This window comes from Mobula hypostoma, chromosome 5 (assembly GCF_963921235.1).
Source record: "Mobula hypostoma chromosome 5, sMobHyp1.1, whole genome shotgun sequence".
Classification (NCBI taxonomy): Eukaryota; Metazoa; Chordata; class Chondrichthyes; order Myliobatiformes; family Myliobatidae; genus Mobula; species Mobula hypostoma.
The window spans coordinates 121351208-121375834 of record NC_086101.1 but is presented as its reverse complement, the minus strand read 5'-3'; the positions used below and the strand labels follow the sequence as shown (position 1 = coordinate 121375834).

The following is a 24627-nucleotide window of genomic DNA, read 5'->3' as shown; positions in this document are numbered from 1 at the left end:
AATCGAGACAGAGGCACCAAAATATGTGTGGTGAATTAGTGCACATCTCCACAACAAGAAACCAATCTTCCTTACTTGTATTTGCTCTTCTGTAATCCAAAGATGTGGTTTGTACCTCCATGAGGTGTGCTCACCTCTCTAAAGCTCTTAAAGTGTAGATAGTTGGGGAACCAGCAGGAGAGGTTTAAGGAAATACAGTGCAGGGTCCTCCTGTGGCCACTCCAGTCAGCAATGTACACCCCTTCAGATACTGTTGGGGTGGGGGTGGTGGTAACTTTTCTGGGCACAGTAGCAGCAGTAGCCAGGTTGATGGTACTGTGATGCCCTGTGAAGCACGCTGGGTAAAGGAAAAGTCAGGCAGAGTTGAATTGAAAGGATACTCCAATGAAGAGGGCAGACAGGAGATTTTGTGGCTGCAATAGAGATTTCAGGATGGTATTTTGCTTCCTAGGTTTCAGGTTAAAGAATGTCTTGGAGCAGCTGCTGAACATTCTCAAGGGGAAGGTTGAACAGTCAGGGATGTGGTGCATGTCGGTATCAATGACATGGGTGGAAAGAGGGATGAGGTCCTGTGCAATGAGTATGGGGAATTGGGAGAGGACCCAAAAAGCAGTATGTTAAAGCTAGCAGTCTCTCCCAGTGGCTGAATTGGTGGTCCAGAGGGCAGGGGTTCAAGTTATTGGATCATTGTGATCTAGAGTAGGGATGAACTGTACAAGAGAGACTGATTGTGTCTGAGCTGGAGAAATCAGGAGGAGGCTATTCAGCTCCTCAAGCTGGCTCTGATATTTACAGAGATGACAAAGCGTTATTTCTTAGCGTTATTTGCCTTTTCTATATTTCTCACACCTTTTTATTTTGTATTGCTCAAATATTTTTTGTCCTCATGCTCTGTTATGATTCAGTGTTCTTGATATGTTTCTTGTTATGTTTATCTCCTCTAGAGTTCTGTTGAGGACATACAAATATCTGTGAATGCAGCAAGTACTCCCACAAAGCAAAAGAAGAGGATTGCTCACGTTGCAAAATTTAAGGTAGATTTTCAGAATAGTTAATTTTGAGAAAATTAGAGGGTTAAACTAGTTGAATTGATAAAGTACTTGATGTTTTAAACACGTCTACAAAGATATTCTGAAAGCAAAATGTATATATGATTAGATAAAACCTAACTGGAATGAGTTACAAATGTGTATCTAACTTTTGAATTTGAACACATTTAGCAGAGGTTTATTAACTTGTGTTGACATTGAAGTGTGTGCTGTGGAGTTTCAAAAGAAACTTTAAAGGATTTGGGAAGCGATTAAGAAGCACTGCTTTGGGTCTGGAAAAACTAATAATTAACTCCCAGTGCAAATACTAGTGAACAAGGAAATAGTGGCCACACATTTTAATTCCACGTCCCATTCCCATTCTGATATGTCTATCCACAGCCTCCTCTACTGTAAAGATGAAGCCACAGTCAGGTTGGAGGAACAATATCTTATATTCCGTCTGGGTAGCCTCCAATCTGATGGCATGAACATTGACTTCTCTAACTTCCGCTAATGCCCCACCTCCTCCTCGTACCCCATCCATTATTTATTTATTTATATACACACACTTTTTCTCCCTCTGTCCCTCTCACTATACCCCTTGCCCATCCTCTGGGCTTCCCCCTCCCCCTTTTCTTTCTCCCTAGGCCTCCTGTCCCATGATCCTCTCATATCCCTTTTGCCAATCAACTGTCCAGCTCTTGGCTCCATCCTTCCTCCTCCTGTCTTCTCCTATCATTTTGGATCTCCCCCTCCACCTTCCACTTTCAAATTAGCACTTCTTTCAGTTAGAACTGATGAAGGGTCTCAGCCCGAAACGTCGACTGTACCTCTTCCTAGAGATGCTGCCTGGCCTGTTGCGTTCACCAGCAACTTTTATGTGTGTTGAGGGAAATAGGAAGGTAGTTGCAGTTGAATATGTGGCTGGAGAAATGGCACAGGAAAATGGAGTTTAGATTCTGGAGGCACTGGGACTCCTGGGAGCAGTTGGATAGCTCAGACTTGGACCTGCTGAGAAACTGTTTTGTTTATGGTTTAAACTCGAATGTCGGAGAGGATGGGAAACAGTAAAAATTTTGCATGGAGAATCCAGAATCTAAGAATGTAATTCAGGAAATTGAGGTTTTAAAGCAGAGTGAAGTATTGTCAGAAACTTGACTGTAAAGAAATATGGTTGTGCATAATGTTATACCAAACGGTGATAGTGAGGTTTCAGATCAATCATGCAGTAGGTGACAATGTTATTTATGAAACAATCACAGATGTCAGAAATGTTGTGTTTGAAGAACATCCCATCAAATGAGGTTTAATGGCATCTCCTGTATATTTTGTGCTATTGATATTCCTGTTTTATGAAACATAATATTTGTATAAGACCATAAGATGTAGGAGCAGAATTTGGCCATTTGGCCCATGAGTCTGTTCCACCACTTCGTGGCTGATCCATTTTCCTTCTCAACCCCATTCTCCTGCTTTCCCTCCATAACCTTTCAAGCCCTGATCAATCAAGAACTTATCAACCTCTGCCTTAAATACACAAGTGACCAACCCTCCACAGCCACCTGTAGCAATAAATTCCACAGTTTCACCATCCACTGGCTAAAGAAATTCCTCCTTGTCTCCATTCTAAATGGATGACCCTCTATTCTATTCTGAGGCTGTTCCCTCTGTTCCTAGACTCTCCCACAATGATAAACATCATCTCCACATTCACTCTATCTATGCCTTTCAACATTTGCTAGGTTTCAATGAGATACCCCTTCATTCTTCTAAATTCCAGTGAGTAAAGGCCCAGAGGCATCGATCGTACTTCATATGATGTCTTTCTTTACCAGAATCATTTTTGTAAACCCCTTTTGAACCCTCTCCAATGTCCGCACATCCCCTCATTGATAAGGGGTCCAAAACTACTCATAATAATCAAAGTGAGGCCTCACCAGTGCCTTATAAAACCTCAGCATTTTGCTTTTATATTCTAGTCATCTCAAAATGAATGCTAACATTGCATTTGCTTTTCTCTCCACAGACTCAACCTGCAAATTAACCTTTCGGGAATCCTACAGGAGGACTTCCAAGTCCCTTTGCATCTTGGATTTTTGAATTTTTTTCCATTTTAGAAAATAGTCATTGCTCTTATTGCTTCTCCCGAAGTGCATGACCATACACTTCCCGGCACTGTATTTCATTTATCATTTCTTTGCCCACTCTCTGAATTTGAGTCCTTCTGCATCCTCCCTGCTTCTTGAACGCCACCTGCTCCTCCACCTATCTTCGTATCATCTACAAACCTGGCCACAAAGCCATCAATTTCGTCATCCAAATCACTGGCATAAAATGTAAAAAGAATCTGTTCCAAAACCGATCTCTGTGAACACCACTAGTCACTGGCAGCCAATCTGAAAAGGCTTCCTTTATTCCCACACTTTGCCTCCTGTCAGTCAGCCAATGCCCTATCCATGCTAGTATCTTTCCCATAATACCATGGGTTTTGATCTTGCTAAGCAGTCTTATTTTTGACACCTTGTGAAAGGCCTTCTGAAAGTCCATGTACATAACATCCACTAATTCTCCTTTGTGTATCCTGCTTGTTATTTCCTTAAAGAATTCCTCAAATTTGTCAAGCAAATTAAGGAAACCAGTTGACGTTGACATTTGTCTTATTTTAAATGATGAAATGTCGTTGTTAAAATAGATTTTTAAAAGGCAGTTTCATTTTAAAAGGGCAGATCAAGTTTTAACCGGGTGATTATTCCGCATATACCACCGGCATCAAAGCTGAAGTGTCACAGTCGAATTAAGGTGATCCAACAGCAGGCTATACAGATAATGGCCAATGTTAAAAGTGGCCAGGCTTACAAAGCAACAGTGTCTGATTGTCTGGCTCAAAAGAAGCTACTTGTGCAAAATTCAAAGCTTCAGTCTGCCAGCAATGTGGAAACAGGTAAATCTTTAAGACTAGTTTTTGGTGATCATCCAGGTGGTTGGTGCTTTTGTTCTGAGGTCTTTCAAATTGAGACCTATTCCATGTCCTTGGAATATATCCAGATAACATTCCAGAAACCTTAAAATATGGGAGCAGAATTAGGCCATTCGGCACATTGAGTCTGCTCTGATATTCCATTATGGTTGATTTAGAACCCCATTCTTCTGCCTTCTCCCCGTAACCTTTGATGCCCTTACTAATCAACCTCCTCTTTCAATGTACCCAATGACTTGATCTCCACAGCCATCTGTGGTAATCCATTCCACAGATTCACTACTTTCTGGCTAAAGAAATTCCTCCTCTAAAGGGAAGTTCTTGTATTCTGAGGCTGTGCCCTTTAGTCCTAGACACACGGCTATAGGAAACCTCTAGAAGTCCACTCTACCTATGCCTTTCAATATTCAATTGGTTTCAATGAGATTCTTTCCCCCCCACCTCCCCCAATTCTTCTGAATTCCAGGGAGTCAGGCCCAGAGCCATCAAATGCTCCTCGTACATTAATCCTTTCATTCCTGGGATTATTCTTGTGAACCTCCTCTGGACTCTCTAATGTCAACATATCCCTTCTTAGACATGGAGACCAGAACTGCTCACAATATTCTAGATGTGATCTGATCAATGTCTTAAAGCCTCAAGATTACATCCTTGCTTTTATATTCTAGTCCCCTTTAAATAAATGTTAACATTACGTTTGCCTTCCTTACCACTGATTCAACCTGCAAGTTGATATTCAGGGAATCCTGCTCCTTTGATTTCTAAATTTTCTCCGTTTAGAAAATTGTCTACACCTTTATTCTTCATACCAAAGTGCTTGATCATGCACTTCTCTACATTGTATTCCATTTGTTACTTCTTTGCCCATTCTCTGAATCTGTCCAAATCCTTCTGCAGATGCCCTGTTTACTCAACACTACCTGCCCCTCCAATTACATTTGATTCATCTCCAAACGGTCACAAAACCATTGATTCTGTCGTTTGGATCATTGGTGAGGCTAACTTGTTGATGTAATTGGCCTGTCTCTAATCCCTTGGCCATAAATTTTGAGAAGTGTACGATGATACTTTGCACAATCTGAGATTGCTTTCATTTGCTCATTTTCAGAGTGTGAAGGTGCACAACAAAATATTGAACCTAAATTCTTCCCTGTTCCCTGTTCAGAAAAGTCTACAGCTTTGGTAGAAAGAATAAAGTGCATGACCCATATATACATACCACGAGCAGAAGTCTCAGCATTGATCCTGGAAGGAAAGCCATGGGACCTCCAAGAAAACTATGGCACCCCATTCTGTCTTCTATGTTCAAGCCAGTTCTGAATCCAAAATGCATTCCCAATCACCTGCTTGAACACTTTTCTACTACCTTCATATTCTACAAGGGACCAGTCCGGTTTTAGCTTCCTAAGCCCTGCATATGCTTTCCTTTATATCCTGACTAAATTTAGGACCTCTCAGGTCATCCAAGGTTCCCTTATTATGACTATCATGAACTCTGATTAACTAGTATTTAAAGAACTCCTACATGTCAGGTGTGGACTTGTCTGACAACAACTTCTCCCATTAAACATCCCTTAGCTCCTATCTTGTTAAAACTTTCCCTCCCCACCTTCCCACAAGATTCAATTTTATCTTTACTCATAACTATTGTAAAACAATGATTTATTTTTTGCTGTTCCCAAAATGTTGACCCAATATCATTTATAGCCTGGTTCATTTCTCAGAACCAGATCCAGTTTGTTTTCTCCACTAGTTGGACTCTCCACATACTGTTTTGAAGAACCCCTCTTGGATGTATAAAATGAGTCTTGCCCTATTTAAGCCATTTGTATCGAGGAAGTTCCAGTCATTAGTGGAGAAGTTAAAGTTCCCCACCTGTTGTTCCTGAACATTTGCATAAACTGTTTGCAATGTCCATTCCACCATCTCTCGGTGGCTGGTATCCTCTAATATCCCATCAGTGTAATGGCTGCTACTTCTGAGCTCCGCCCAGATTGCCTCTGTGGATGAGCCCAGCACTGTCCTTTCCGAGCGCGGCTGTGACTTGTGACTTTTCCCTTTACTGTGGTGCAACCCTTCCACCTCTTACCTCCCCACCCCATTTTTCTATCATGTCTCAAGCCATAAAAAAAATCAGGAAATTGGAGCAACCAGTCTTGTCCCTCATGCATCTAACTCTCCAACATTGTAATTCCATAGAATAATCTATGCTCCAAGATCATCCTCATTATCCATAATACTTGTGTCAAAATAAATATCTTAGCTGATCAGTCCTACCCTGTTTAGTATCCTGTCTGTTGCTGTCCTTCCACTCTTATTTGTCATCCCAAACCCTGCTGCTTCTTGCCCTAATGCTGTGGTTTGCATTCCCCTTCCTCCCTGGTTTAAATCCGTCATTAAAGATGAGCATTTCTTAATATTTATCGATAACTCTTGAGTCCTTCAGTTTTCAGAGATTCTTTCAGGAAGGTTCCAGGTGCTTCCTGTAGCTCTAGAGGTAATGTGCCACTGACGGGAAAGATCTTGGGCAGTGCATCAAAAGCTGAACATGACACTTTGCTGGGTCCGGCTGCGCCAGTCCCAGTTACACAGGTATGCGGACCGATTTGTTGTCCTTGAACATTTATTCAGTTCTGTGCTCAAGGTAGTTCTGTCTTTCATAGAGAACAAATGCAAAGCGAGGTTCTAAAGTCTCCAAAAGTATCCGCAAGCGATACCTTGGCTTCTTTATTGAAGAGTTTTTGAAGACCTCTTCGTCTCGTCAGGAAGCAGTCTGTAAGGTTAGTATGGAAATGTGAGTTTTCAGAATTCAGCTTGTTATTGAATTTACCTTTTTGAATAACCTGAAATGTCACCCCCCCCCCCCCCCGCCGAATGAATTGGTTCAACGCATCTTTGGGGCTTATAAGAAAGTGGTTAGTGACCACAGAACCTCCGTTTAAAAGCAAAACTGCAGATTCCGTTATTTGAAATAAAACCAAAACCCAGCAATATTCAGTAGGTCGCTCAGCATTTAAAAAGAGTGAACTTTATATCTGTTGACCCTTCAGTCTGAGTTTACCTCTCAGATGATTCATAAAGGCTGTTGCTGGATCTTATGAGCCGAAGATGCCCATAAAATTATTTTTTAAGGTACTTGTGTACCTCAGTACTAATAGTTTTGAGGGCTGTATGTGCAAGGTCAAAATCTGGGTGTCCCTGTTACCTTTATGCAGGTGGTAAATCCTCTGTTATGGAAGTTGAGGTGAAGCTACATAATTCTGTTTGTAAATGAAAAGCAAAAATGGCTGGAAACACTTAGCAGGTTGAGAAGCATCTGTGGAGAGACGAAAGGGTGTACTTTTCAAGTTGAAGACTTTGTCAGTTCTGTAACCTGTTTCTTCTCTCTACAAATGCTCCTGGGCCTACTGCATGCTTTTGGCATTTTCAATTTTTATTCTCTTTGTAAATTTGATAGGGTTTAAATACCAGTTAGGATAAATGTCAATGACATTGCTTGTGATGTCTGTGTTGTTTAGGTAAATTTGCTGGGCGGTTGAATAACTATCATTGCTGCCTCATAGCTGCAGAGATCCTAATCTTGGGTGCTACCTGTATTGAATTGCATGTTTTCCCTGTGACTGTAGGTTTCTTCTGGATGCACCACTTCTTTCACATGCCAGCCATGTGCTAGTAGGTTAATTGACAACAGTAACTTCTCCCCAGTGTAGGTAAGGGTTGATGAAATGTGGGGAGAATGTGTAGTATTAGTTATTAGTATAGATGTTTGCTTGATGGTCAATGCAGATGAGTTGGGTAGGAGGGCCTATTTCCTGGTGCTGAGCCCAATGCTATCTGTTTGGCATTGCTGATACTTCAGGATCTTCTCAGTACAGTTACTTTGGCTATTGGCTGCAATATACTGCAGCAAATTAACCAACTTTTGTTGATTGTCATTCTTTGGCTTACTGATTTCAGGCCATATCTGAGGAAAAGACCATCTTCGACCGCAGCACAAGCAGGTTCATGTATCTGAATGTAGCTGTGCAAGCTTTGAAGATGCTTCGCAATGTTGCAAATCATGAATCTCTCCTTTGCTATGGTATGTCTCCACAGCAAGGGCTCGGAAATGAAACTTATGGGTGTACTGAGGGGAATATGCTCATTGTTCCTTTCAATAATACTTTAAGTCATGTGTCAGCAATGTGGTCCAATCTCCTTTTTGAACATTAGAGTAAATGCTACTAGTACTACCAATATTCAATCCCGATAGCCGTAACATTGTAGCTTTATATTTGAAAGCTGACCCTTGGCACTACAGAATGTGTATTACTGTAGTAATTTTTTGAACAGAATCAGGTCGGTTGAGTTCCATGAAGTCCTTATTTTTATTTATTCAATTTTTGGGATCACCATGAAATAGCTACTCCCAAAAACACACTGCCACAGTGGCCAAACATTGATAATGTCTATATTTGTCTAATTGGATTTGGTTTTGTTTCAAGGCCAGCACTCTGTGAAAAGGAATAGGCCAACTTCGGGAGCAACTTTAGAAGGTGAGTGCACCATGTCTGGTTGGAGGGAAATATCAGGCCATAAGACATAGGATCAGAATAGACCATTCAGCCCATTAAGTCTGCTCTACCATTTGTTCATGGCTGATCCATTTTCTTTTCAACCCTATTCTCCCGCCTTCTCCCTGTAACCTTTCACACGCTGACTTGTCAGGAACCTATCAACCTCTGCCTGAAATATACCCAGTGAACTGGCTTCCACAGCCGCCTATGGCAGTGAAATCTACAGATTCACCACCCACTGGCTGATGAAATTTCTCATCTCCATTCTAAATGGACATCCCTCTCTTCTGAGTTTGTGCCCTCTGGTTTTAAACTTGCCCATTATAGGAAACATCCTTGCACATTCACTCTCTCTAGGCCTTTCAACATAAGGTACATTTCAACACCACCCCCACCCCCCACATTCTTCTAAGTTCTAGTGAATACAGTCCCAGAGCCATCATACACTCCACACATGACAAACTTTTCACTCCTGTGAACCTTCTTTGAACCCTCTCCAATGTCAACACATCTTTTCAAAGATAAGGGGCCCAAAACTGCTCACCGTACTCTGTGAGGCCTCACCAGTGCTTCATAAAGTCTCATATTAAATCTGTGTTTTTATATTCTTGTTTTCTCAAAATGAATGTTAGCATTGCATTTGCCTTCCTCACCACAGACTGAACCTGCAAGTTAACCTTTAGGGAATCCTGCATGAGAACTCCCAACTCCCTTTATACGTCAGATTTTTGAATTTTTTCCCAGTTTAGGAAACAGTCAAGGCTTTTATTCCTTCTACCAAAGTGCATCACCATACTCTTCCTGATGCAGGTGTCCCCCGCTTTTCGAATGTTCGCTTTACAAAACCTCACTGTTACGAAAGATCTACATTAGTACCCTGTTTTCGCTTTCAGAAGGTGTTTTCACTGTTATGAAGAAAATCAGCGCGCGATAAAAATCAGTGCGTGAAAAAAATCAGCGCGCACCCCGAGCAGCTGCTCTCCCCCGGATTCGGAACGCCATTGTTTAAACACGCTGCATTGAGCAGCCGTTAGCAAGATGAGTTCCAAGGTGTCGGAAAAGCCTAAAAGAGTTAGTAAGGGTGTTACACTTAGCGTAAAATTAGACATAATTAAGCGTTTCGTGGTGAACAAAGCAAGGACAAAGTGAGTTTGGACTGTGGAAGCTGACGAAGATGATGTTGAAGAGGTTTTGGCGTCTCATGACCAAGATCTAATAGATGAGGAGCTGATGCAATTGGAAGAGGAAAGGATAACAATGGAAACCAAATACAGTAGCGAAAGTGAAGCAACTGCGTGAGATTTTTGCTGCAATGATAAAGTACGATTGTAATTTTGAAAGGGTACGTAGGTTTAGGGGATATTTGCAAGATGGTTTGAGTCCTTACAAAGAACTGTATGATAGAAAAATGCGCGAGGCTCAGCAGTCAAGCAAGCCTTCCTCATCAGCCACAGCAGATGATGAACCTCGACCTTCGACATCGAGGCGGGCAGTCGTAGGAGAAGATGAGCTGCCTGCCCTGATCGACGATGAGATGACACCCCTGTGTCCCACCACCCCAACACCCGGGTCCCGGACAGATACTGTACCGATTCGCAGAGAATGCAGCGGTAGCCGGGAGACACACAGCACATCTTTAAGAAAAAAGCTGAAATAAACATGCTAATTAGTTAGGCGCTGCCTAGCGCATAATCGTTGGCCCAGATCAGAGGCGATGCAATCGCCTCTGTTCTGCGCTGACAATTACACGCCGGACAGCACCTAATTTTCAGCTTTTTTCTTAAAGAGGTGCTGTGTGCCTCCTGGTTACCGCTGCGTTCTTCGCGGCAATGTATTGGGTTGGCATCCCGGAGGGTAGGGGCCACTGCACCACCCCAACCTGTGACGACTCAGTCTAACACACCTTTATCAGTGTGCTCGGCGCTGTTTCCCCAATTCCGGTAAGTGATGCTACGCTGTACATACATTATTTCTACTTTATATAGGCTGTGTATTTTTACGTGTTATTTGGTAGATTTGGCAGCTTCATAGTTTAAAGGTTACTGGAGAGTGCCTTTATGCCAACAGCGCTTGCGTAAGATTTTCTGCTGAGAGCACTTGCGTGAGATTTTCGCTATGAGGTCTGTGCAAGCAATTGTTGTAGAGAAGTATTTCTACTTTATATAGGCCGTGTATTTATCATACCATTCCTGCTTTTACTGTTATTTTAGGTTTTATGTGTTATTTGGCATGATTTGGTAGGTTATTTTTGGGTCTGCGAACGCTCACGAAGTTTTCCCATATAAATGGTAATTGCTTCTTCGCTTTACGACATTCCGACTTATGAACCGTTTCATAGGAACGCTCTACTTTCGGATGGCAGGGGAAACCTGTAGTGTACTCCATCTACCACTTCTTTGCCCATTCTCCTAATCTGTCCGAGTCCGTCTGCAGCTTCCCTGCTTCCTCAACGCTATTGGCCCCTCCACCTGTCTTCATATCATCTGCAAACTTGGCCATAAAACCATCAATTCCGTCATCCAAATCATTGATGTATGATGTAAAAAGAATTAGTCTCAACACTAACCCCTGTGGATTATTGGTAGCCAATCAGAAAAGGCTCCCTTTATTCCCCCTTGTTGTCCCCCCTGCCAATCAGCTAATGCTCCATCCTTGTACGCATCTTTCCTGTAATACCATGGGCTCTTATCTTGTTGAGGGGATTTGTCTTCAGATCTTGAAAATAAGCCACAGCCGTTACCGACTTCATTAGGCCCTGCGTGGATGAGTGTGTGTGCCTCAGAGCACAGCAAGTCTTTCCAAACCTGAGGCCCCAGATAAGTCTAGATCTGTGGCATTCTAGATCAGTGATCCAGACCTTTACAAGTCCAGGTATAACCTACAGAAGGCCAACAGAAGAATGAAAAGGCCATTCTTTGTGAATGTCAGATGCATGACAGATGTGGCAGAGTTTGCATGACATTACTTTCTGTAAGGCAAAACCACCAGCATAAGTAGCTGAGCTGCTTAACTTCCTGAACTCAACACCTTTTATAAATACTTTGAAAGGGCGAATAATCCTACACTCCTTTTGCAATTGGGTCCTTGATTTCCTCACTTGCAGACCCCGGTCAGTTCAGATTTGCAACATCTCCTCCAAAATCTCCATCAGCACAGGTGCACCACAAGGCTGTGCTTAGCCCCCTGCTCTATTCACTTTACATTTATGACATATTTAAGTTTTCTGATGACACTAATTGTAGGCAGAATCAAAAGCGATGAATTTAGATCACTGTAGAGATATGTTTTCACTTCGACTAGAGTCTTTTTCTGTTCATTGTCAAAAGCCAAATTAAATCCACTGTTATTCAATCTTGTAAAACAATAAAATGTAACTTCCAAGAGGGGAGGGTGGTTGAATACTTTTATAGGCACTGTATGCTATCTGGGCCTGAGACCTTTTCACCTTGATGTTTTTCCAGAAGATTCAGTACTGCCTCCTCTTTAATCTCAAATTTTCCAGCACATTGGCATGCCCTACTCTGCCTTCACTATTCTCCAAATCTTTCTCCACAGTAAATACCAATGCTAAAGTATTTTGTATCTCAGCCTCTTGTTCTGACTGGAAGTCTCTGCTTTATGCTTGAGTGGACTTGTCCTGTCCTTATCTCTACTCTTTTTCATTATATAAGTATAAAATGAACTGGGAATTTCTTTGATCCTACTTGCCAAGGACATTTATTGCTCCTTTTGGCCATCCTAATTGCCTGTCTGAGCATTTTCCACAAAGATCCAGTTCGATTTAATTTTCCTAAACCTTGTGCATACTTCCCTTTCCTTCCTGAAAAAAAAATTAGTCCCTCTCCAATCAACAAATCTTTAGGCAATTTTGACATGTTCGAGATGAATTTGTCCGACAGCAGCTGCTCTCACTCAGCATCTCTTGGCTCCTGTCTTGTCTTGTTGTAATTCATCCTCTCCCCAATGTAGTGTCCCTAGCAATATCAAACTTTTATCCCTATTCATAATTATAAGACCATAAGACAAAGGAGCAGAAGTCGGCCTTCGGCCCATCGAGTCTGCTCCACCATTTTATCATGAGCTGATCCATTCTCCCATTTAGTCCCACTCCCCCGCCTTCTCACCATAACCTTTGATGCCCTGGCTACTCAGATACCTATCAATCTCCGCCTTAAGTACACCCAATTACTTGGCCTCCACTGCCGCCCGTCGCAACAAATTCCATTGATTCACCACCCTCTGGCTAAAAAAATTTCTTTGCATCTCTGTTCTGAATGGGCGCCCTTCAATCCTTAAGTCATGCCCTCTCGTACTAGACTCCCCCATCGTGGGAAACAACTTTGCCACATCCACTCTGTCCATGCCTTTCAACATTCGAAATGTTTCTATGAGGTCTCCCCTCATTCTTCTAAACTCCAAGGAATACAGTCCAAGAGCGGACAAATGTTCCTCATACGTTAACCCTCTTATTCCCGGTCTGATTACATTCTCATTATCTTAAGACAATAGTTGTGGTCGCTATCCTCAATGTTCACTCACTATCAAGTCTGGCACAGCTTATTTCCAAAAGCATGTCCAGTATATTTTATTCTGTAGTTTGATTCTCCACATTCTGTTTCAAGAGCACCTCGTGGATACACTGGAGATGTACCACCCGATCTGCGCCTTTTGTATTAAGAGGTTGGCCATAGTGGACTGGACCAGGTGCTGGGCAGTAAATGGGTCAGGTGTTCAGATCTCTTGGTGGGTGAGCACTTCAGAGAGTGTGCTCAACTTCTGAACTTCACCTTGGCCTTTGGCAAGAATAGGGAGTAGATGGTATTTGGCAGAAACTTGGGAGCATAAATTGGGGATGGATGTACTCCGGGAAATGCACACTGGAATGTGGACATTGTTTAGGGAGCATGTGAATGGAGTTCTGGATTGTTTCTCCCATTAAGATCTGGGAAGTATGGTAGGGTGAAAGAACCATGGTTGACAAAATGTGGAAGATCCTGTCAAGAGAAAGCAGGAAGGATGACGTATTATTCTGTTGTTCAAGAAAGGGAGTGGGGATAACTGTGGGAATTGTAGACAAGTGAATTTTATTTCAGTGGTGGGCAAATTATTGGTGAATATTCTTAGAGATAAGATTGATGGAATTTTGAAGAGCATAGTCTGATTAGGGATTGTCAGCATGGCTTTGTGAGGGGCAGGTCATGCCTCAGAAGCCTGATAATTATTTGAGCATGGCGCCTACTGGAGGTAAAGTAGTGGATGTGATGTATATGGGTTTTAGTTAGTGTTTGATGAGGTTTCCCAAGGTAGGCTCATTCAGAAAGTCAGGAGGCATGGGATCCAGGGAAACCTGGCGGTGTGGATTCAGAATTGGCTTGCCCACAGAAGGCAGAGGGCGGTTGTAGATGGAACATATTCTATATGTGTATATAAATATATACAAAAAATATGTATATGACTTGGGTGAGGAAATGTAAGGATGGTTTGCTGATGACACAAAGGCTGGTGGAGTTCTGGATAGTGAAGAAGGTTGTCATAGGTTACAACAAGACATTGAGAGGATGCAGAACAATGCTGAGAAGTGATAGATGGAGTTCAACCCAGAGATGTGTGAAGTAATACACTTTGGAAGGTCATACTTGAAGGCAGAACACAGGTAGTCTTGGGGTCCACATCCATATATCCCTCAAAGTTCTAGTGCAAGTAAATGAATGTTTAAGAATGCATATGATCTGTCGGATTTCATTCGCTGAGGGATTGAATTCGTGAGTTGCAAGGTAATGTTGCAGCTGTAAAACCCTGGTTAGACCACATTAGAATATTGTGGTCAGTTCTGGTTTCCTTATTTATAGGAATGATGTGGAAACCTTAGAGATGATGCAGAGGAGATTTATCAGAATGCTGCTTGGATCAGAGAGCATGCCTGATGAGGATGGGTTAAGTGAACAAGGGCTTTTCTTTTTGCAGTGAAGGAAGATAAGAGATATTGATAGAAGTGTACAGATGATAGGAGGCACAGATAAGATTACCAGAGATTTATCCCCTAAGACAGAAATGACTAATACCAGGGATCGTAATTTTAAGGTGATTGGGTAAAGTACAGGGGAGATGTGAAAAGTAAGTTCTTTACAGAGTGGCAAGTGCGTGGAATGCCCGGAAGATACATTAGAGGCTTTTAAGAAAATTTAGATGGGCACATGGATGATAGAAAAATGGAAGACTATGTAGGAGTGAAGAGTTAGATTGATCTTGGGTTAAAAGGTCAGCTCAACATCATGGGTTGAAGGGCCTGTATTGTAATGTTTTATGTTCTATTAAGTTCCAGTCAGTACTGGAGAAGTTAAAGTCCACCACTATGAAAACATTGTTTGGAGCACATTTCCATCATCTGTGTCCGTGTTTCTCCACCTCCCAATGGCTGTTGGTTATCCTATAGCAACGTTCCATCAGTGTCATTGTACCTTTTTAATTTCTCAGATCCACTCTGATTGCCTCGAAGGATGAGCCCTTAAGTGTGTCCTTTCTGAATACTGGTGGGACATTCTATTGTGTCAATCCTGCAACCCCGCCCCCAACCCATCACCTTTAAAACAGTGAAATCCAGGAACATTAATCTTCCAGTCCTGTCCTTCAGAAAACCAATAGTCTGTACTGCAAGAATATCATATTTTACCTGTATTGATCAAGGCTGCAAGTTCCACCTCGTCCATAATTCTCTGTGTTGCGATAAACACATTTCAGCCCATCATTACTTCAGTGTTTAATAGCTTGCCTCTTGCTGTCCTTCCTTTCAATCTTACTTGCCATGCCATCTTACTTGTCCTCAATCCTACCACCTATTGCTTTGCTGCTGTGGCTCTTATCCCCCTGCCATGCTAGACCGTACTGAGTAGCACTAGCAAACCTCCTTAAGGATATTAGTTCCCCTGCAGTTCTGATGTAAATTGTGCTGTTTGTACTAATCCAACTTGCTCTGGAGGAGAGCCCGATGATCTACGAATCTGAAGCCCCCCCCCCCACCCACCCCCACACTGCTCCTTGGCTATTTATGGATCCGCACAGTTCATCTGTTTCTCACTTCACTGATGTGTTACAGGTCGAAATCCTGAGATTACAACAGATGGAATTACAATTTACATTTCTGCCTAGTCTTCTTTCATCATTTTACAAGGGCTTCATCCCAGCTTTTACCTTTGTCATTGGTATCTATACAGGAGGCTGTACTTGATCTGGTATTGGGAAGTGAACATGGTCAGGTGTCAGATCTCTCAGTGGGTGAACATTTTGGAGATAAGTGATCACAATTCTATCTCCTTTACCATATCATTGCAAAGGGATGGGAACAGATAAGTTAGGAAAGCATTTAACTGGAGTAAGGGGAAATATGAAGCTATCAGGCAGGAGCTTGGAGGCATAAATTGGGAACAGATGTTCTCAGGGAAATGTACGGAAGAAATTTGGCAAATGTTCAGGGGATATTTGCGTGGCGTTCCGCTTAGGTACGTTCCAATGAGAGGGAAAAGGATGGTAGGGTACAGGAACCGTGGTGTACAAAGGCTGTCGTAAATCTAGTTGAAAATAAAAGCTTATGAAAGGTTCAAAAAATTAGGTAATGATAGAGATCTAGAAGATTATAAGGCCAGCAGGAAGAAGCTTAAGGAAGAAATTAAGAGAACCAGAAGGGGCCATGAGAAGGCCTTGGCGGACAAGATTAAGGAAAATCCCAACGCATTTTACGAGTACGTGAAGAGCAAGAGGATAAGACATGAGAGAATAGGACTAATAAAGTGTGTATGGAACCAGAGGAGATAGCAGAGGTATTTAATGAGTACTTTGCTTCAGTATTCACTACAGAAAAGGATCTTGGCGATTGTAGGGATGACTTGCAGCAGACTGAAAAGTTTGAGCATATTGACATTAAGAAAGTGGATGTGCTGGAGCTTTTGAAAAGCATCAAGTTGGATAAGTCACCGGGACTGGAGGAGATGTACCCCAGGCTACTGTGGGAGGTGATGATCATTGCTTCATCAATGGGGACGGGAGAGGTTCTGGAAGATTGCAGATGTTGTTCCCTTATTCAAGAAAGGGACTAGAGATAGCCCAGGAAATTGTAGACCAGTGAGTCTTACTCCAGTGATTGGTAAGTTGATGGAGAAGATCCTGAGAGGCAGTATTTACGAACATTTGGAGAGGTATAATATGATTAGGAATAGTCAGCATGGCTTTGTCAAAGGCAGGTTGTGCCTTACGAGCCTGATTGATTTTTTTTTTTGAGGATGTGACTAAACATGTTGATGAAGGTAGAGCAGTAGATGTCGTGTATATGGATTTCAGCAAGGTATTTAATAAGGTACCCCATGCAAGGCTTACTGAGAAAGTAAGGAGGCATGGGTGGGATCCAAGGGGACATTGCTTTGTGGATCCAGAATTGGCTTGCCCACAGAAGGCAAAGAGTGGCTGTAGACAGGTAATATTCTGCATGGAGGTTGGTGACCAGCGATGTGTCTCAGGGATCTGTTCTGGGACCCCCTACTCTTGATTTTTATAAATGACCTGGATGAGGAAGTGGAGGGATGGGTTAGTAAGTTTGTTGATGACACAAAGGTAGGGGCTGTTGTGGATGGTATGGAGGGCTGTCAGAGGTTACAGCGGGACATTGATGGGATGCAAAACTGGGCTGAGAAGTGGCACACAGAGTTCAACCCAGATAAGTGTGAGGTAGTTCAAATATGATGGCAGAATATGGTATTAATGGTAAGACTCTTGGCAGTGTGGAGGATCAGAGGGATCTTGTGGTCTGAGTCCATAGGACACTCAAAGCTGCTACGCAGGTTGACTCTGTGGTTAAGAAGGCATATAGTGCATTGGCCTTCATCAATCGTGGGATTGAGTTTAGGAGCCGAGAGGTAATGTTACAGCTATATAGGACCCTGGTCAGACCCCACTGGGAGTACTGTGCTCAGTTCTGGTCGTCTCACTACAGGAAGGATGTGGAAACTATTGGAAGGGTGCAGAGGAGATTTACAAGGACGGTGCCTGGATTGGGGAGCCTGCCTTATGAGAACAGGTTGAGTGAACTCGGCCTTTTCTCCTTGGAGCAATGGATGATGAAAGGTGACCTGAATGGGCAAAGTGGCAGATGGAATACAGTGTCAGGAAGTGTATGATCATATACTTCGGTAGAAGGCATACAAGTGTAGACTATTTTCTAAATGGAGAAAATTCAAAAATCCAAGTTACAAAGGGAGTTGGCAGTATTCCCTAAAAGTTAATTTGTAGGTTGAATTGATGGTGAGAAAGGTGAATGCAATGTTAGCATTTGTTTTGAGAAGACTAGAATCTAAAAACAAGGATGTAATGTTGAGGTTTTGAGGTGCTGGTGAGACCTCATTTGGAGTATTGTGAGCAGTTTTGGGCCCCTTATCTTAGAAAAGTGTGGCGAGTGGCAAAGTGGTTAAGGTGTTGGACTAGCGATCTGAAGGTTGTGACTTGAAGCCCCAGCTGAGGCAGCGTTTTGTCCTTGAACAAGGCACTTAACCACGTACTGCTCCAGTCCACCCAGCTGAAAATGGGTACTGGCAAAATGCGGGGGGTTGTTAACATTGCGATAGACTGGCGTCCTATCCGGTGGGGGGGGGGGGAGTCTTGTACTCTCAGTCGCTTCATGCTACGGAAACCGGCATAAGCACTGGCCTGATGAGCCTATAAGGCTTAGGACAGACTTTAACTAACTAACCTGAGAAAAGATGTGCTGCCATTGGAGAGGGTCCAGAGGAGGTTCATGAGAATGATCCCAGGAATGAAAGGGCTACCATATCAGGACCGATTGATGGCTCTGGGCCAATACTCACTCGGATTCCGAAGAATCGAGGGGGGTGGGGGAGGGAGCTCTAAAATGATGCCGGTGAACCACGGTGACGTTATGTGGCCTGCAGATAATACTTCTAAATATATTCTTAAATATACTTTTGAATTGTTTTCTCTGCAATCTGCAGCATGTAGTTTCTGTCTAAGCAATGTACTTTTATATCAACTTAATGACCTACAGATTTTATGATCATCTGAAGGACTCGGCAGACCTGGTAGGTATGACACCTTTAATAGATGACGGTTCATTGCTGTGATTGGAAGAGAGGTGGGGGGGGGATGAACTCCAAATTAGGCTGAAAGGTAGGGGATAAGGCCCCTCTACCCACCTTGTTGGCAAATGTGCAGTCACTTGAGAACAAGATTGAGGACCTGAGGGAATGATTACTGTATCAGAAGGACATGAAGAACTGTTGTGTTCTGTTTGACCAAGGCTTGGCTTCTTCCTGACAGTGGTCAAACTGGAAGGCTTCTTGATTTATTGAATCAGCCAACCTATTGATTAGGAAAAGGCAAAGGTTGGGGAAACTCAGTGCTGCTCCAATGTGGCAGTTTTGTCGAATTTGTGTTTTTCCGACCTTGAACATCTCTCAGTCAGATGCTGTCCTTTCTATTTACCCAGGGAGTTCGCCTCCGGAATCTTGACCACAGTTTACATGCTACCCATGGCCAATGAAAATCAAGCCCATGAGATGCACATGATGCAGTCTCCAAACAAGAAACAGTCCATCCCAACGCATTTCAGATCATAGTCGGAGACATCCCACAGGCTTACTTGAAGAAAACCCTGCTCGGTTATCATCAGCATATAGCCTGTAGCACCAGGGGTCCCCACACACTAGAACACTCTTGTATGAAAATAAGGAATGCTTACAGTTCCAAGCATTTTAGAAAATCGGATCTCTTGGATGTCCTTCTCTTATTTACGTACAGGCAGGGGCTAAAGAGCAACACTCTGGATATTAGGACAACAAAGAGGTGGTTGTGGAAGGCAGCGGAGCAGCTTTGGGATTGCTTTGAGTCAGTGGACTGGGTCATGTTCAAGGACTCATCTGTGCATGTGAATGAATACATGGTTGTAATGGACTAATAAACAGCTACAGATGAGTGTGTCCCCACAAAATAATTCGAAGTCTTCCCCAATCAGAAGCCCTAGATGAAACATGAATGCCTCTGATCTGGATCTCAGCAGATTGCGCTTCTTGCGTCTGGTGACCACGAAAGTTACAAGAGGTTGAGGTCAATTTCTGGAAAGCCATCTGACAGGCAAAGTGGCAATTCTGGACTAAACTTGTATCAACGAAGGATGGTTGACAATTGTAACAGGGCTTGAATGTTATCATCTCTTGTAAAGTTCATCAAATGACAAAGGCGACAGTGGGGCTTTCCTTCCAGATGAGCTCAATGCCTTCTGTGTCCACTTTGACCATCAAAACATGGAGGAACCATCACAAACTCCCACAATTTCTGAAGATCCTGTGATTTCAGTCTAAGGATGTGTGAGCAGCCTTAAGGAGGGTGAACCCACAAAAAGCAACTGGCCTAGATGAGCTCCCTGAGCAAATGGCGATCAACTGACTGGAGTACTCACTGAGATCTTTAACGTCGCTCTTCGGCAGCCTGTGGTACCAACTTGCTTCAAACAGGCTTCAATTATACTGGTGCCAAAGAAAAGCGTGATGACCTACCTCAATAACAAGCACAGAGTAGCACTTGCATCCACAGTGATTAAGTGTTTTAAGAGCTTGGTGATGAAACATCAGCTCTCGCCTGAGGAGTGACTTAGATCTACTCCCAGTTTTCCTACTGGGAGCAACTGGTCCACAGAAAATGACATTGGCTCTTCACTCAACCCTGGAATATCTGGACAGCAAAGATGCATACATCAGGATGCACTTTTATCAACTACAGCTCAGCATTCAATACCATCATCCCCTCAAAACTAATCAATAAGCTCCAAGCTTGGCCTCAATATCTCATTGTGCAATTGAATCCTGGATTTTCTCACTTGCAGACTCCAGTTTGTTCAGATTGACAACAACATCTCCATAATTTCTATCAGCACAAGGCTGTGTTTAGCTCCCTGCTCCACAGGCTTTATCCTTATTCCTGTGTGGCTAAGCACAGCTCCAATGTCACATTCAAGTTTACTAATGACATCACTGTCATTGGCCAAATCAGAAGTGGTGATGAATCGGCATATAGGATGAAGATTGAAGACCTGGTTGAGTGGTGCCATAACAACAGCCTCTTACTCAATTTCAGCAAGTCAAAGATTTCATTATTGACTTCATGAGAAGGAAACCAGAGGTCCCTGGGCCATACCTGATCAGAGGATCTGGGGTGGATAGGGTTGACAGCTTTAAATTTCTTGGTGTTATTATTTCAGTGGACCTGTCCTGGGCCCAGCATGTAAATGTAATTACAAAGAAAGTGCAGCAGTGGGAGTCTGTGGAGATTTGGCATGATATTTAAAACTTCGACTAACTTCTATAGATGTTTGTGGAGAATATATGGACTGGTTGCATCAGAGCCTGGTATGGAAACATCAATGCCTTTGGATGGAAAATTCTACAAAACGTAGTGGATACGGTCCAGTGTATTATGAGTAAAGTCCTCCCAACCCTTGAGCACATCTACATGAAATGCTGTCACAGGAAAGCAGCATCTGTCATCAGGGACCCCCACCATAAGGACATGTTCTCTTCTCACTACTGCCCTCGGGAAGGAGGTACAGGAACCTCAGGATTCGCACCACCAGGTTCAGGACAGTTATTACCCCTCAACCATCAGGTTCTTGAACCAAAGGAGATAACTTCAGTCAATTTCACTTGCCCCATCATTGAGATGTTCTCACAACCAATGTACTCACTTTCAAGGATGCTTCATTTCATATGCTCTATTCAGTGCTTATTTACTTATTTATTGGTATTATTTTGTCTTTTTGTATTTCCACAGTTTGTTTTCTGCACTCTGGTTTAATTCCCTGGTTGAGTGGTCTTTTATTAATTCTGTTGTCATTATTATTCTATAGATTTATTGAGTATGTCTACAAGAAAATAACTCAGTGTTATATATGGTGACATATATGTACTTGTGAAAAGTATTTACCTCCCCCTTTTCATTTTTATTGTTTTACAGCATTAAATCAGTGGATTTAATTTGGCTTTTTTTGACACTTATCAACAGAACAGACTATTGTGTCAAAGTGAAAGCCAGTTTCTAAAAATTAATTACATTTATTAAATGCAAAATAATTGATTGCATGAGTATTCAACCCCTTCAAGTTAATATTTAGTAGATGCTCCTTTGGCTGCAATTACAGCCTTGAGTCTGTGTGGATAGGTCTCTATCAGCTTTGCACTGCAATTTTTCCCCATTCTTCTTTACAAAACTGTTTAAGGTCTGTCACATTCATTGGGATCGTGAGTGAATAGCCCTTTTGAAGTCCAGCCGCAAATTCTCGATTGGCTTGAGGTCTGGACTCGGGCCACTCCAGGACATTAACTTTGTTGTTCTTAAACCATTCCTGTGTAGCTTTGGCTTTATACTTTGGGTAATTGTCTTGCTGGAAAACAACTTAGTTGCAGTTCTCTTGCAGACTGCATCAGGTTTTCCTCCAGAATTTCCCTGTATTTTGCTGCATTCATTTTACCCTCTGCAGCAGGTCTTGGAGAGCCTGTTATGTAGTGAAGCATCCCTATAGCATGATGCAACTGCCACCATGCTTCATGGTAGGGATGTTGTGTTTTTGATGATGTGTGGTGTTTGGCTTATGCCAAACACTGCATGTAGTCTGATGGCCAAAAAGCTCAATAGTGGTTTCATCAGACCATAGGACCACCTTCAGCTGACCCAAAAGAGGCTTTCTCTTTGCCACTCTCCCATAAAGCTATGATTGGTGAAACACCTGAGCAACAGTTGTTGTATGCACAGCCTTTCTCATCTCAACCATTGAAGCTTTTAACTCCTCTAGAGTTGTTAGAGGTCTCTTGGTGGCCTCCCTCACTCACACCCTTCTTGGTCACACAGTTTTTGAGGACGGCCTGCTCTATACAGATTTACAGCTGTGCCATATTCTTTCCATTTATTGTTGATTGACAACTGTACTCCAGGGGGTATTCAGTGACTTGGAAATTTTCTTATATCCATCTCCTGACTTGTGCTTTTCAATAACTTTTTTTGTGGAGTTGATTGGAGTGTTCTCTTGTCTTCATGGTGTAGTTTTTGCCAGGATAATGACTCACTAGCATTTGTATTTTTATTGCAATCAATTGAAACACCTTTACTGTATACAGTACTAGTGATCTCCATTTAATGAATTATGTGACTTCTCAAACCAGTTGGCTGCACCAGTGATGATTGGGTGTGTCCTACTCAAGGGGCTGAGTGCTTAGTTTTGTTTTATATTTGTAATTAATTTAGATCACTTTTTAAAGATCTGTTTTTCTTTGACACCAAGGAGTCTTTTTCTGTTGATCAGTGTCCAAAAAGCCAAATTAAATCCACTGTTCAATGTTGTAAAATAATAAAATGTGAAGACTTACGGGGGGGGGGGTGGTGAGGTGTGAATACTTTTTATAAGTACTGTTTACTTTGAAATTTGCTTCGATCTTTGGATCTCATTGAAACCCATCGAATGTTGAAAGATCTCCATGGAGTGGATATGGAGAGGATGTTTCCTATGGTGAAGGAGTCTAGGACTAGAGGCCACAGCCTTAGAATAGAGATGAGGAAGAGTTTTTCGCCAGGGAGTGGTTAATCTGTGAAATTTCTGGCCAAGTCTTTGGGTATATTTAGGGCAGAATTGATTGTTCTTGATTGGTCAAGGCATGAAGGGTTATGGGGAGAAGGGAGGAGATTGGGGCTAAGAGGGAATTGGATCAGCCTTGATGAAATGGCAGAGCAAATGCTCATTTCTTGTGGAACCCTTCTCTGCCTGCCTACTCTGCTTACTACATTTGGAAATCACCTATCTGTCTGTAGATTGTGCCTGAGGTGTGGCTATCTCACTAAAGTGCTCACCTATGATGACACCCATCTCCAGGAAGATCCTGGGTGTATCCAACTCCAGCTCCAGTTCCTTGACTCAGTTTGTCAGGAGTTGCAACTTGGAGATGGTGCCAATAAGTGGCGAAGTTTTGTATGCAACTCTGGAAATCATTGTATATTCCCATTTAGGATTATAACTGAAATCCATGGTCACAGCCCGTGGTACTTCAGTAAGCAGCACTGTTGTAAGAAGTTTATAGAATCTATCGATACTCAAAATCGATAGATCCTGGACTGCAGATTCGGGTTGCAAGTTCAGTTCCCTTTTAAGAAAATGGAAGTGCAGAAGCTGAGCTGGAATGAAGGTACAGTACCATTCAAATAAAGAGGCCTTAGGCCCTCTCCTCTTCTACACACACACACACACACACACACACACACACACACCCCACTTCTGCAGGTGAATGTGTTGTCTCTGGGAAATAAAACTGAATACTTCAGAGGGTACCAGAGTGTCATCAGGGACTGCTGTGTACTTTGCTTCATAGGAACATGGCTATCCCCCCGCTATTTTGGATGCAGTACTGCAGATCAATGGCTTCACGATTCTCTGTAAACACAAGACAGCTCAGTCTTTTAATGGTAGTGGAAGTGGAGCATACTTTATGATGAACTCATTGCGGTCCACAGGTGTGGTGGTTCTCTCTGTCCTGCTCACCAGACCTGGAACATCTAGTGGTCAAATGTCTTCCACTTTAATCAGTTGAGAGTTTTCCACCATCATCCTAGTATCTATGTACATTCCTCCTCAGGCCAATATCAGGCAGGCCTTGGCGGAGCTGAATGCTGTAATCAGCAGTTATGAAACCCTGATGTCTTTCCTGTCATTGTGGGTATTTCAATCAGGCTAGCCTGATGTGGGCTTTGAATAACTACCACCAATATATCATGTGTGGAACCAGAGGAGACTATACACTGGGCCACTGTTATGCCACCAAGAGCACTTACTGTACCATCCCACACCCACCTCTTGGAATGTCATCACCTGGCTGTACTCCTACCCTCAGCTTGTAGGGAGAGACTAAAGACAGCAGCATCAGTTGTGAGGATCAAGAAGGTATAGTCAAGGGAGGCAGAGGAGTGCTTATAGGACTGCTTTGAGTTTGTGGACTGAACAATATTCAGGGATACATCTTTGAATCTGACT

At 42.6% G+C, this 24627-nt stretch overlaps 1 protein-coding gene across 2 annotated transcripts in view; it reads left to right on the top strand.

The window, feature by feature from the left end:
* LOC134346287 (RNA exonuclease 1 homolog) overlaps positions 1–24627 on the top strand; it is a 71196-nt gene that overhangs the window by 3380 nt on the left and 43189 nt on the right. For both annotated transcript variants that reach the window (XM_063047635.1, XM_063047636.1), the window contains exons 2-7: positions 945–1034; positions 3753–3972; positions 6455–6600; positions 6672–6788; positions 7966–8089; positions 8493–8543. In XM_063047635.1, the coding sequence (XP_062903705.1) occupies positions 945–1034; positions 3753–3972; positions 6455–6600; positions 6672–6788; positions 7966–8089; positions 8493–8543 (748 nt within the window). The remainder of the gene's footprint in view (positions 1–944; positions 1035–3752; positions 3973–6454; positions 6601–6671; positions 6789–7965; positions 8090–8492; positions 8544–24627) is intronic.